Genomic DNA, 14,801 nt, shown 5'->3' with positions numbered 1-14,801 from the left:
ATTTGTTAATTGACATTCAATACTATACAATATTCAGTACAATACTATACTTGCAGTGCATACAGTATACAATTTATTCACCTTACTACTGTACATTGCGATTACTATACTTTTTTAGGTACGGTAATTGCAAAATGAGTTTACTTTGTTACAATATACTTTTTTTCTGTAATTGCATGCTTTGGATTCTGTGTTCTCCATTTTTTGATGTAGTGTCTAATGAATGATCTGTATTGTTTATACAGTTTTTCACAATTGCTAATATATACACACACATATTTCCACATCATTGCATACCCCTTTTACTCCTTTGAGGTCTCCCTTCAGCAGGCTGTCTAGTGGGAAAGTGATGATGTTATTCATGTTCTGCAGCTGTGGGCAACAAAATGAGATTCAAAAAGAAGTGTGTAATAACAAGTGTTAAAACACTAAGTGTGTGAAAACACTCTGCATGTAAACCCAAGGTGTCTCATGAAATGCATATAGATATAGATATAGAGCATATAGATGTCGGAGACTAGCTCACCAAGTTCTTCAAGAGACCAGTGAGCTCTTTGGTGAAACTGGAAAATTTGAGGAAGTATTCGGACATCTCAGGATCGTCTTTGTACACAGAAGTATCTGTAAACCTCTCCAGGGCCTGGATGTACTGCTCCTCATTCTCTACGTGAGCTGAAGACACACAGAAACAGTTCTTCCACATTTATTTATTGTATACAAATGTTTGTTTGATGATCAAAGATTCTTCATGCATTTTCTAAAATGTTGCCTTCTGAAGCTCATTTGTTTTTAACACACTTTGCTTGATGCGGGCATGAGCAAACTCTCGTCACTTGGGCCTTTTCCATTCCTGCCGCTTGCAAAAGAACATACTTCCTAGTTTATGACCAGAGTGCTGTAGAAAATAGCGTAGTAACCACTCCCAGGCCAACAGGACTTTAAAATAAAGAAATATATAGGCCTTTAAAATAAAGAAGAAACAGTGAGCTAATAAAGTCTTTCTTCACCAGAGGCATTTCACTAAGAATGAGTTACCTACCGCTCATTTAATATTTATTCTTAAATGATTTTATAAATGAGTTTTGTGTGTCTTTTATTTCTTTCTCTTTATCATGGCTATGTCACTTTGTATTTTTCAATTTCTGCTGAAATACAAGCGTTTGACCCATTTTACACCACATCACAGGGCCCTAATTTTGATATCTGTTAATTATTTATATATCTGTATTACATTTTGAATGAGAGAGAGAGATCTGTATCCACCGATCACTCATGCTTAATCACATTTTGCGGATTTTGCACAAAAAGAGCCAGGTGAAGTTGACAGACTTGTGGCCTAAAATCTGATTTTCAGTTAGTTGCAAAGTTTTTCATCTAATATTTAGTTTTATTTTATTTCAGCCTTATTTAAATGAACAAAAATACATTTTTAATCATTTTAGTTTAATTTTCTGACATCATCAGAGAAGAATCAGTGAAGATTTAAGAGGGGAAGCAAATTTTCAGATTTTGATTAACTTGTGTGGATAAATTGTGCACCACAAGAGAAGTAGCGTGCGCTAGGAAAAGAAAGAGAGCGGGGGAAATAAGCAGGTTCCTGCTAGAACAGGTATCGGTGTTCCTGGAAAGAATGAGAGGAATGTGTGAGTAGAGCAAAACCTGCTCACTACTAGAGTAACAATGACCTGAATCACACTGTATATGAAACCAAAAGCTTTGTGTTGTTATCATATGATAACAGTTTAGATAAATAGGGTTACCAGAACAATTGCACACTTCAAAAACTAAACTGGTGAGCTTATTAGTGCAAAGTTATAGGTTATTGATTAAAGCTCAGAGGCAAATGGTCATTTTTGAAATCAGAGATGGTCCGCAAACTGCACAATTGTCCATGACTTCTCTTATAAAACAGCTTTTTTGTGTGTAAAATAGATCAATCCAAAACAAACACAAGATTAGCCGATGGGCTGTCGAATCATTAAATGATAAGCAGTTTATTCAGCGAGGTGAAGCCTCACATACATTAAAAACACGACCTCTGGTCTCCTTCCCTGCATACCGCAGCGTTTAGCAGGCATTATGGGGTTTTTTTTTGCTAACCTTGCAGGATTGCCTTGAACTGAAGTGGCTTTGTTCGTAATACTCACTCAGACCAGAGTTGTTTATGGCCTTGACTGACTTCTTCATTTTGTGCAGTACACTGCGGTCCAGATCCAACGCCTGCAAAACAACATGAAACATGCTAAGAGAGATGTTCTTATGCTGAATGGACAGCTTCTGAATACACACAGAATGATAATTATGTAAAGACATTTTTTTTTTTTTTTCACAATAAGGAATAAACTGCATCAATAAGGAGCTGCATGCATCTTTACTTAAAGGCCCAAATGTATTACAACGCATGTTAAAAATGTATTACAACGCTTTAAATGTATTACAACATTACAAAATGGTGCCTAATAAGCACAACTAATACCTTGTTCTGCTTAAAGTAGGTCAAACTATAATAATTTGTAACCCAGTTTTGTACAGTGTGGTGTATACTTCCTTCTCACACACACACACGCACGCACACACACACACATCCAGATGTACTCAGATAGCCTGTAATTTAGCCATCCATCACTCATGCTGAATCACACGCTGGGAATCTTGCACAGAAAGAGCGAGTGAAGTAGACAGACTTGTGGCCTAAAATCTGTGTTTATGCAGGAGTCACGTCTGGTACGACACCAAGACAAAACTTCTGACGAGGTCGAGGGATGAGCCCAGTGCCTGCCAAAGCTGACAACATCATTACCCACTGTCACAGTCTGACGTTGAGCATAAAGAGCATTTCACCATCAATGACATTTAATACTCAAAAATGTGGGATCAGTAAGAAGACTTTTTTTTATATAGAAATTAATACTTTCTTTAATACATTAAATTGATCAAAAGTGACAGTGAATACAATTTTAATGTAACAAAATATTTCTATCTCAAATAAATTGTGTTCTTTTGAACTATTTATTCATCAAGGAATCCTGAAAAAAAAAAAAAACATGTATCATGGTTTCCACAAAAAATATTAACAAGCACAACTAGCATATCAGCATATAAGAATGATTTATGTTCCGGAGGATCATGTGACGCTGAAGATGGTAATGGCTGCTGAAAATTTAGCTATGCCATCACAGGAATAAATCTAATTTTGAAATATATTAAATTAGAAAACAGTGATTTTAAATAGTAATAATATTTCACAATATTACTGTATTTTTTATCAAATAAGTACAGTCTTGGTGAACATAAAACATTTAAAAATCTACCCAGCCTCAAACTTTTTAGCAGTAGTGTAAATCTATTTAATAAGTTTTATTCAATCATTTTTTCTAAAATACAGAAAAAATATGGATACTGTCTAGTCTATAAACATTTTACTCAATTAAAACGTATCAATCTTATAACAATTAAAATAAAAAGTGTTTCCATATTTAATTGGACTTTAAAAGTTGTTAGTTTTAGAAATGGACTGAAGAAATCAACATTCATACACAAACTGTAAAGTAAACCGTTTAACCAAAGTTTTATTAATGTTAATAGTTCATCTTTTTATAAGAAATTATCATTGGCTGGCTATACAAGTTCAACATGGACTTCTTTATTTTGATCCGCTTGTGTAAGCTCAATAAAATGGACAGAAATAGGAAAGACTGTCAAGATGACCTGCAAAAAATGCATTTGGTACTTTTAAAGATACATGAAATAATAATAATAATAAAAATTCCTTGGGAATGTAACTAAACAACTGAGTTTCAATAATACTAAGTAAAGTACAAAATGCTCCAACAAATATTCAAGTATAGCAATGAAGTATAAAAATGACAATAGAATACAATAAGAACAATGGTAGCCTACTACTACACCCATATTTACATATCCTATTTCTGATGTCTGTTTAGGTGCGACACTTTGCAGAGATTGACCTTACTGTATAAGAACTATAGGGCTGATGTTACAATTCGATTCGATTTCGATTCGCAAGCTCTAAATTCGATTAGATTTCGATTCTAAATTAGATTCCCGATTCGACTCAATGAATATAGATTTAATACAAATCCTATATTTATTTATTTTTAAACGTGAACATAAGTTTACAAGTGGTTAATTAATAAAAAGAAATTAATTAAGAGCCATAAACCTATATATTAAACTCTTTTTATTTTAGGTACACTTGCATGGGTGCATTAAAACCCAACTTCAAATGCATGAATAAACAGGATTTTGATGCAAGATGAAAAATTAATGCTGAAAATTGGACAAGTCAGAATAGTTGCATGCCTTGACTAAACAGGATCAGGTTATTTTATGTTTAAGAGAAAACTAACATTTGCTGTTACATGGAGGCTGCAAGCCTATGAACTGTAGGAAAACTAATACTGTCTTTTGGGTGATAGATAAATAAATATGAAAAAAAACAACGATTTTTGGCCTTTGAGAATCGATTTTGAATCGATCACATTTTAAAAATCGATTAATCGGGAAACAAAACATTTTTGCCCAGCCCTAATCAGAACAGTATCTGAGCTCACTGGTTCACAAAAGGCAGAGAGTGACCAGCAGGGCTGCATACACATTAAAAAAACGGTGAGTATGTATGTGCGAGAAAGAAACTAGATGGGACAAGCTGGGACAAGAAGTGGGGCAGCCATCCCGCCTTAGCCTTAAGGAATGAGAAAAGATGAAGGGAAAGAAAGAGAGAACAGAAAAGGCGAGAAAGAGATGGGAGATATTAGCAGCACTGGGGCTTTCATCAAAGGCAAGTCTCAGCAGGACACCGCGCACAGAGATGGAAGAACCGGAAACAACCAGAGCAAGTTACTAACTGCCATTTTTATGGCATCCGTGTGTGTGTACTCAGCCCTCATGCTACACAGAAAAAGCTGAAAAAGAAAAGAGTTTACACCAGGGTTTACACAAACCATGAGCATGTGTTTAACTCAGTTACTTCCTCCATTGAGGCTAAATGCAAATGGGGTAGTGTCAAAGGGCAACTCATAAAGAGAGTCTCCCTGTAACCCAGTCACATGAAGACGCCAGTTCCTCTAAGAGTGAATTTTACTCATTCCTGCTTTTTTTAAAATCCCATTGAAATGAAGAATCTCCTTTATGAAGAGATTTATTTGAGAGGAGTCAAAATTACCGTGCTGATCCTTAGTCATCAGTAATGACTGACACGTTCCCCTTCATCAGAGGTCAATATCCTAAGTTCAAGTTTGGAGTCAGAATGCAGTATCAATAAAAGAGGAAGAGCCATGGAGCTTCTTTAGATTAGTCTTAGACATCAGTAAAGTTCAGCCTGACAGAGTTCAGAACGATTCTCACACACTAAGCTCTTTTACATTTCCGTTAAACAATTTTAAAAACTATAATGCAAAACTTTGCAAGAACTATTTTAGTAAGTAAAGAACATGCATAGTTGTTTCCATTCCTTATAAATAAGTAGTATACTAAAGTGAATACACAGTTTTTTTTTTATTCTAATTCTACCGGATCTAACCATTAAAACTTATGTAAACTGATGTTACCACATAAATAAATATGAAAAAAAAAAAAAATAGAAAAAAATTTAATAAATAAAAACCACATATTAAATAAAAAACACATTATTAGTAGGGCAGTCAAAAGATTAATCGTGATTAATCGCATCCAAAATAAAAGTTTGTGTTTGCATAATATATGTGTGTGTACTGTGAATAATTATTTATATATATAAAAACATACACAATCATGTATATATTTAAGAAAAAAATATATATTTATATATAAAATATTTATATATAATATAAATTATATACAGTATATACATGCAAATATTTCTTAAATATATACATGAAATGAATGTGTGTGTATTTATACATAATAATTATTCACAGTACACACACATATATTATGCAAACACAAACTTTTATTTTGGATGTGATTAATCACGATTAATCTTTTGACAGCCTTAATTATTAGGTAATCTGACATGATGTTATTACAGTGTTAGTTCAACATTTCTATTTATACCTTCTAGTTATAAAAAAAAGAAGAAGATTTGCAGTACCCATAATGTGGACTAATACCCACCAAGAAGACACTGAAATATTAAATTAATTGTATCATGCAAGTTGACCCTTGCACACTACAAAAAAATCCAACTTCTAAATCAATTTAAAAGATAGATTGAACTATGAAATGGAGAACAAGTTAGCAATACATAAACATATCAATTTTAAGGTCCATTTTAGCCAATTTAGCTTGAAATATTACACCACAATAATAATGTCAAGTTTGGTGGTGATGAGGGTCCAATTAAAAAGCTGCTGTTTGATCACTGATGATGATGCACTTGAATAATTAGTTTTTAGTCAAAGCATGGGGACTTATGATAACATAAATAATTGCTATTCAGAATTAATAGATGTTTTTTCTCTATTTAGTGTTTTTGATTCTATTTTGTTGTAAGTGTTGTTTCAAGTCACTGTTTGAGTGATTAATGTTCACCTCAGTGAAATTCCTTTCATTTCAAGGAGTATGTACGACTTGGTTTGGTGAATAAGTAACTCCACATAACCTCTTCAGTTTGCTCAACAAAGCAATACACAAGTTAGACAAAGAAAGAAAGTTATACATCACTATTACTGTCTGTAAAGTGAATGCTCAGCTTAACGTAAAATGAAACCTTGGTGAACTTGGATCCACAAGTAAAAAACATTGCGTTTATAAAACGTATTATGTTTGATGAAAACTCAGACCACCTTCTAATTGTTTAGTTGATGCAATATGCTAATTTTCCAATAAGTTGAGTATAAGGTTTTTTCTTACAGTGTATTATGGCAATACCATGGTAAGTTATGGTAGAGTATGGCACAATCATGCTACTTTCATACAGTATATGGAACTCCAAGGAAAAGTTTTGGAAATGTCTCCATACCAATGCCATTATACTTTCTTTATTTTTATTAGTGGGATCATGAGATGTGTTAAAAATCTTTATCATTTTAGCCTTATACATTATTCAACCATCTTTTTATGCTTGTCTCATTTCTGTAATATCTGTATCAGTCATTTTACCTCAGACAGGCACAGGCCTTTTTAAATGGGTGCATAAAATATGCATTCATTAATAACAAATCACTGTATGTGATATCAGGACCATTATCTGAATTACTGACTTTGAGACTAAAACTTTTATTAAGTTAAGAGTGGTGTCAACTGTCAACATAACTAGTAGGCCTAGTCCGTTTATTTCATAACATTGCGATAAGAAGCTAACGTTAGAAAGCTGAACATGGGCGAGGTTCACTTCCAACAGCTGGGATACGTTGAGCTTTAGTGCTACAAGAAGGAAGTCATTTCCCAGGCTCCTTTTGTAAAATATGTTATTTTATAGTAGGTACATAGCTAACTTACTAAAGGAAACCTATAATCTGGGGTTAGACCGCAGACTAGTTTAGAATTGTGTACTGTCCACTTCGCGTTAGTCTGTCAATTCGTATACGGCACATCCGTATTATTGACAACTGTAAAGGTGTCTTACCTCTTCCAAAGTGGCTACTGTATTCCTACAGTGGACCATACGTGAGATAAACTCTGATGTTGTTGGCGTTGTATAGTCCTCATTGGTAATGTCCATAAACTCCGGAACTGTCAGTTGATCAGGCATGATTATTCCCTTTAAATCAACACTACATCCAAGACAAGAAACATAAAGTTTGTTTAAAGTTGTACGTTACTTTACTAAAAAGACCGCACAAAACACGAATCAAACTCAGTCCGTATCAGTCATTCCTTAAAGAATTTAGTTTAGATAAGAAATCCGGAGTCCAAAATGATTAAAAAGAAAAAGAGGCAATGAGAAGAAAACATCTTAAAACATCTCCATCACACGCGCAGCTGACCAGATCAACACTTCTGGATTTCACCCATCCTACCTGTACAGTAGAAGTTAAAGTTACATGATTTGTAGGCGGAACCACATCGCCCGTCAGTCATTTCCAATCCGCCAATGAGAGAGAACCTCCCGAAGTTACCGTCCAATTACAGTTGAGGGACGTAACCTAACGCTGAAAACATGAAGAGCTAAACCTCTTTCTTTCTTTCTTTCTTTCTTTCTTTCTTTCTTTCTTTCTTTCTTTCTTTCTTTCTTTCTTTCTTTCTTTCTTTCTTTCTTTCTTTCTTTCTTTCTTTCTTTCTTTCTTTCTTTCTTTCTTTCTTTCTTTCTTTCTTTCTCAGTTTAATGAGTTAAAAAATATTGAGAAATATTTATAGTGTGTGTGTGTGTGTGTGTTACTTCGAAAAGAAAACTTCGAAAATAAAAAAAATACTATCTTGTTGCTATCCAAAATTGAGTATGCTTTATATAATTTGATAAATTATTTAACTTTCTGATTTATATACGTAACCTTTATTATGTTTCTTTATTGTCACCTCTATGATTGTCACCTAAGACTTTTATTTTGACACGTGACTGCACCGGAAATACTTGTCTCATGTCCACAGGTTCTCAATGCTGCTGCGTATGATCGTTTGTCTTTTATTATTAGTCTAGAAGTATCGATGATTATGGAATAAGTAATTTTAGTTAAGTATATAAAAAACCGTCACAAGCATGGCTACAAAACGTAAAGCGGATGTGCCAGTTCCTGCAGAAGAAAGCGACCAGCTTCTCATAAGACCACTGTGAGTTCACTTCATTCACTGTTCTAACTCCGCGCCAAATGTTTTGTTGTTTGTTTGCCTTACAGTTTTAAAATGATAAACATCATACCCAACAGAACCAAAGTGAGATTAATTTTCATCTGTGTTGATCCTTTTCCTGAGTAGGCCTAAATAACTAAAGTTATTATTACTCTTTTGTGTATTGTAATGTTTAAACAGAGGAGCTGGTCAAGAGGTGGGCAGGTCTTGTATCATCCTAGAGTTCAAGGGCCGTAAAATCATGGTAAGCAGTTTTTCGGTTTATCCTACTTTTGATGGATTTGACAGATGTTTTCTGACATGCCATGTCTTTGCAGCTGGACTGTGGCATCCACCCTGGATTGGAGGGCATGGACGCATTGCCTTACATTGATTTGATAGACCCAGCTGAGATTGACCTGCTCCTCATCAGCCAGTGAGTCCCATTCTTTGAACGTGAGACGTCGGGTCAGTGACATTAAAAAATTCTGCTGACCTCTTTTTCTCTGCCAGTTTTCACTTGGATCATTGTGGAGCCTTGCCGTGGTTTCTACAAAAGACAAGTTTCAAAGGGAGGACTTTCATGACTCATGCCACCAAAGCCATTTACCGCTGGTTGCTTTCAGACTATGTGAAAGTCAGGTACACTAAAGCCCTGGAAAAGGTTTTTATAAAAACTTGATGAAGATCCAGCCTCTCTAACATATCCTCTTGTTTCCTTGTGTCTGTAGCAACATCTCAGCAGATGACATGCTGTACACCGAGACCGATTTAGAAGAAAGCATGGACAAGATCGAGACCATCAACTTCCATGAAGTGAAGGAGGTGGCGGGCATCAAGTTTTGGTGCTACCATGCGGGTCATGTTTTGGGAGCTGCCATGTTCATGATTGAGATTGCAGGAGTGAAGGTAGGTGTAGTTTATTCATTCATTCAATCAATCCTGCTCTCTTACCTTCACACAGTTTCTGATAATGATCACGGTCATTCTCTTCAGCTACTGTACACAGGAGATTTCTCACGTCAAGAAGACAGACATCTCATGGCCGCTGAGATTCCCAGCGTAAAACCGGACATTCTCATCACAGTATGTACTACAGTTTATGCTTGAAATATGATTTCTTTCTCCAGGGCTCAACAATGTGGATTTTTGTCTGTTCCCACCATTAAGATAAAGTTTTATGTAACATATTTTTATAAAATGTCAAACATACTCTACAACGAATAATTTTTATAATATATATATATATATATATATATATATATATATATATATATATATATATATTTAAAATGTAATACATTTTATGTTACATATTTTTATATGTACCAAAAGTAAATATTTGGTACAAATATATATACATTTAAAGTTTTATATTTTTATATATATATATATATATATATATATATATATATATATATAAAACTTTAAATGTATATATATATTTACTTTTGGTACATATAAAAATATGTAACATAAAATGTAGTATATAATGTATATGTAACTTTAAATGTTTAAATTAACTTAAAATATTAGTGCTATGCGATCAATTGCATCTAACGTAAAAGTTTGTTTACATAATGTGTGTGTGTGTATTATTAAATGTATAATATGTATAGGCTATATATATATAAATTAAAGAATATATACACACATGTAAACACAAACTTTTATGTTAGATGCGATTAATCGATTTGACTGCACATATATATATATATATACTACATAAAAATAATATATATTTAACATTATAAAATAATCATAATAATTTAATGTTTTTTATTATTTGTGCAATAATAGTTGAACATTTTACAATATTTACCCTGTTAACACTTTTTGAAGAAGAAAAAAGGTGTACAGTGTAAAATATTACTGACTTTTTGGACATATTAAAATCAGCAAACAATGTCAAAAACAATATTCAATGCATCTAATACACAGAAAACTAAACACTTCAAGTTTGCTACCCATAAAAGCATGTGTATATCCTCTTCAAACTAAAGACTACAGCACTAGCCAGTTTTTTACACATCAATTTCCCCTTCCCATCTTTCTTGTGCTTGTAGGAGTCTACATATGGCACACACATCCATGAGAAGAGAGAGGAGAGAGAGGCTCGTTTCTGTAACACAGTCCATGACATAGTGAACCGCGAGGGCCGCTGTCTCATCCCTGTGTTTGCTTTGGGTCGGGCCCAGGAGCTGCTGCTCATTCTGGGTAAACCTCAGCAGTTTAGAGTCGACTCTCAGCCGCATCATTAACAATGCCTCACTGACGTTAGGGCTGGGCGATATCACGATAAAAAAAGTTATATCAGTCAATAAATCGATAATTATCACGATAAATGTCAAATCTTTATTTCTTTCAAGTTTAAAGGCAGATTTTTGCTCTTAAGTGAAAGTTGCAGAAACCAGAGTGTTAATTGTGGTTTTAAACTACTCTTTATTGTCAGAACATATCACTTGCCGAACAGGTGAACATTCGCAAATCTGTAATTTTTCCTTAAAAGAAATGCCTTAGTTTCTGCATGTGCTCATGTTTATTTGGTAAAATGTAATATTCTGACTGTTTGAGTTTTATTAAAATTAACCATTGGTCATCCAGCTTAGATCATGATAACCACAGATAAAACCGGGCATAGCCTACAGCACCTCACTATCATGGCAACATGTAACTTTATGGTTATTTGTATGAAAAACAGTAGCCTAAATACATTATTAAATACTGTAATTATATTCCATTAGTCCTTTAATACATTGTCTACATTCATAATATAATACAATTCAATATGTATATCCCTCATTTCATGGTGCAGTTAATATTACTAGGCTAACGTTACAGTAAATCCGTGGTAAATGATGGGAATGTGTAGACGGAAAAGCTTCTGACTATCGTTGCTCACAGTGTTTCTCCTGTTCGTCAGCGCCGCTTCATCTGCCTTTAAACTGGTTTAAATCACTGAGACATGTGTGTTCTTCGCTGAATTCAAGCGCTTGTCACTGGATCTCGTGACCGAGACCGATCAGAGTAAACGCATCCGCTCGAGTGCCGTTTGGACTTTGAGCCGAGCGGATAAACAGTCAGTGAGGCGCGCTCAGTTCAAAAATAGTTTCGTTCCGCTTTTGGCCAGGGCAGGGTATCTGCAAATTTTTTAAAGTCAAATTTAAGACCTTTTTAAGACCTGAAGAAATCAAAATGAATACCGTACATTATGGGTGTGCAATATTAACAAAAATATATGTCGATATTTTCAAAGTTTTGTTGATAATAATTAGATGATATTTTACTGATTTTGTACTGGTACCATGGCTAGTTTAGGCCTGTTGTTGACAGCAGACTCATGAAGATATTCATATTTAACATATTCTATGCAGTGGTCAGTTTACAGTAGTGACTGAAATTAATTTTTTTATTAAGGGGCAATATTTGCCACCTTAAATTGATTAAAATCTTAAAAAGCCTTAAATTTGACTTTAAAAAATGTGCAGATACCCTGTTGGCGCATAAACATTATCGAACATTTATCGAACTCTTGATATCGTTTTATCGAGAAAAATTAATCGCGATAACTATCGTTTTATCGCCCAGCCCTAACCGACGTCCTCTATTTCAGACGAGTACTGGCAGAATCACCCTGAACTCCATGACATTCCTATCTACTATGCCTCCTCCCTGGCTAAGAAGTGTATGGCCGTGTACCAAACCTACGTGAACGCCATGAACGACAAGATCCGCAAGGCCATCAACATTAACAACCCTTTTGTCTTCAAGCACATCAGCAATCTCAAGGTAAGCATCTTCAAAACCGTCCAGAATTGAAGTAGAACAGTGTTATTAGTCATATTGTTTTCATTATATACAAGTTTCATAATTTGCTGTCCTCCAGAGCATGGACCACTTCGATGACATCGGGCCTAGTGTGGTGATGGCGTCTCCGGGTATGATGCAGAGCGGTCTCTCCAGAGAGCTTTTCGAGAGTTGGTGCACTGACAAGAGAAACGGCGTAATCATCGCCGGTTACTGCGTGGAAGGAACTCTCGCCAAGGTGGATCTCCGATCTTCAGCCTCATGGTTTCTTTGGGCGTGATCAAACTCTCCTCACACTGTTTTCTGTGCAGCACATCATGTCTGAGCCGGAGGAGATCACCACCATGTCAGGACAGAAGCTTCCTCTGAAGATGTCCGTGGACTACATCTCCTTCTCTGCTCATACGGATTACCAGCAGACCAGCGAGTTCATCCGAGCTCTGAAACCTCCTCATGTGGTGAGTGCTTGTGTCCTGAGATGGGCGTCGGGTTGTAGATCAGGTGTCATGTCATTACTGTGGGTTTTCAGATCCTGGTTCACGGAGAGCAGAACGAGATGGCTCGATTGAAAGCCGCCCTGATTCGAGAGTACGAGGACAACGACGAGGTTCACATCGAGGTGCACAACCCTCGTAATACTGAGGCCGTCACGCTGAACTTCAGAGGAGAGAAACTGGCTAAGGTGAGACTGCAGCTCTCATTGGTCCATGTTCTTCCTCTTCTGCTCGCTCAAAGCCGCAGTTAGAGACCATTACTGCTTTACATGGGTTAATGGCTGTCTTCCGGTGAAACTTTAACTTTCAATGGTCAATAAATTATTAATAATGATAAAAATCATAAACATTTCCTCTGCCAAGTAAAGTCCTTCATCTGGTCAAGCCAGACGACGACTAAAATAGTTTTTCATTTTATATTAAATCAGTATTTAAACATGTCTCAAACTCGCAAAAGATTAGTTTGAATTGAACTAAAAAATGTTTTTACCTAGAACAAATTACTCAACCTTTCTTTCTTTTTTTTTTCTTTCTTTCTTTTCTTTCTTTCTTTCTTTCTTTCTTTCTTTCTTTCTTTCTTTCTTTCTTTCTTTCTTTCTTTCTTTCTTTCTTTCTTCGGTTGTTGAACTGATTAAAGCATTCAATTAAACAACTCTTTTGTTCTTTATTTTTATTTGTCTTTTGTTCTTTGACTTTCTTTTTGTCTTTGTTCTCTTTCTTTCCTTTTACTTTTGTTCTTTCTTTTTCTTTCTGTCTTTTGTTCTTTATTTTGTTCTTTTTCTGTCTGTCATTCTTTCTTTCTTTTACAATAGAACTTGTTAAAATGGTATGCTGTTGTGATTTAAAAAAAAAACACATTAAAAAAAGTTTCAAAAATAATCAAAACACTGCACAGTTAAGTCTTATTATGAATTTTTCATCTTTGTTGGATCATCACCGGTTTGAACTGTCCTTTTATGATTTTGTTCCTGAATGTTTTGTGTGGTATTTGAAGGTGATGGGCTCTCTTGCGGATAAGAAGTGTGCACAGGGTCAGAGGGTCTCTGGCATCCTGGTGAAAAAGAACTTCAGTTATCACATCCTCTCCCCCTCTGACCTCTCCAGTGAGTTGGTGTTTGTGATCGGTTCAGGCGTTTCATGTGTGTGTTTGTGTGTGTTGTTCGCTTCTCACGCTTTTTCTTTGTTCTTAATGATGCAGATTACACTGAGCTGGCCATGAGCACAGTGAAACAGACTCAAGCCATTCCCTTCACTGGCCCCTTTCCCCTGCTTTTGAATCAGCTACGCCACCTGACCGGTGAGTACACGTGTGTGTGTGTGTGTGTGTGTGTGTTTAAATGTGGCGCTCATTGTGTGTGTGTGTGTGTTACAGGTGATGTGGAGGAGATTGAGACGTCAGAGAAGAGCACATTAAGAGTGTTTAACAGTATCACAGTGGTTCATGATCAAAACTTGGTCGTGTTGGAGGTAGGGCGGCACAGCAGTCATTGATGCACCAGTGTAACTATGGCACCAGAAGTGACTCGGATTGTAATTGTGTGTGTGTGGTGTTCTTCCACCAGTGGTTCGCCAATCCTCTGAATGACATGTACGCTGATGCCGTCACCACAGTGGTGCTGGAGGTGCAGTCAAACCCGAAAGCTCAGAAAGGTGAACAGCTCAAACAGTTCTAGTTCTTTCTTGCTTTCTTCTCTTCCTTATTATTTTTTCTCTTCCTGTATTTCCCACTTTTATCTTTATTCCTTCCTTCTGTCCTTCCTTCTGCCTATTCACCCTTTCTCTTTATTACTATCT

At 35.4% G+C, this 14,801-nt stretch overlaps 2 protein-coding genes across 3 annotated transcripts in view; one reads left to right on the top strand and one right to left on the bottom strand.

Moving 5' to 3' along the window:
- The window catches only part of asap2b (ArfGAP with SH3 domain, ankyrin repeat and PH domain 2b), a 28,503-nt gene extending 20,486 nt beyond the window's left edge, over positions 1-8,017 (bottom strand). The window contains exons 1-5 of one of the 2 annotated variants that reach the window (XM_079584172.1): positions 7,962-8,017; positions 7,568-7,715; positions 2,148-2,220; positions 527-672; positions 298-372 (exon numbers count right to left, since the gene is read on the bottom strand). In XM_079584172.1, the coding sequence (XP_079440298.1) occupies positions 298-372; positions 527-672; positions 2,148-2,220; positions 7,568-7,693 (420 nt within the window). In that variant the 5' untranslated portion in view covers positions 7,694-7,715; positions 7,962-8,017. Of the gene's footprint in view, positions 1-297; positions 373-526; positions 673-2,147; positions 2,221-7,567 lie in introns of both variants that reach the window. The other variant, XM_079584171.1, reaches the window with a different exon arrangement.
- Positions 8,018-8,458: 441 nt separating this feature from the next.
- cpsf3 (cleavage and polyadenylation specific factor 3) overlaps positions 8,459-14,801 on the top strand; it is a 7,710-nt gene continuing 1,367 nt past the window's right edge. The window contains exons 1-15 of the mRNA XM_079583729.1: positions 8,459-8,709; positions 8,908-8,971; positions 9,045-9,142; positions 9,220-9,348; positions 9,438-9,615; positions 9,703-9,792; positions 10,773-10,923; positions 12,320-12,495; positions 12,593-12,751; positions 12,825-12,971; positions 13,043-13,195; positions 14,002-14,110; positions 14,206-14,304; positions 14,380-14,474; positions 14,570-14,657. Coding sequence (XP_079439855.1) covers positions 8,639-8,709; positions 8,908-8,971; positions 9,045-9,142; positions 9,220-9,348; positions 9,438-9,615; positions 9,703-9,792; positions 10,773-10,923; positions 12,320-12,495; positions 12,593-12,751; positions 12,825-12,971; positions 13,043-13,195; positions 14,002-14,110; positions 14,206-14,304; positions 14,380-14,474; positions 14,570-14,657 — 1,807 coding nt within the window. The 5' untranslated portion in view covers positions 8,459-8,638. The remainder of the gene's footprint in view (positions 8,710-8,907; positions 8,972-9,044; positions 9,143-9,219; positions 9,349-9,437; positions 9,616-9,702; positions 9,793-10,772; positions 10,924-12,319; positions 12,496-12,592; positions 12,752-12,824; positions 12,972-13,042; positions 13,196-14,001; positions 14,111-14,205; positions 14,305-14,379; positions 14,475-14,569; positions 14,658-14,801) is intronic.

The sequence above is a fragment of the Phoxinus phoxinus genome (genome assembly GCF_949152265.1).
Source record: "Phoxinus phoxinus genome assembly, chromosome: 16".
NCBI lineage: Eukaryota > Metazoa > Chordata > Actinopteri > Cypriniformes > Leuciscidae > Phoxinus > Phoxinus phoxinus.
Note: the sequence above shows the minus strand (reverse complement) of the source record. Positions and strands in the feature narration are given on the sequence as shown.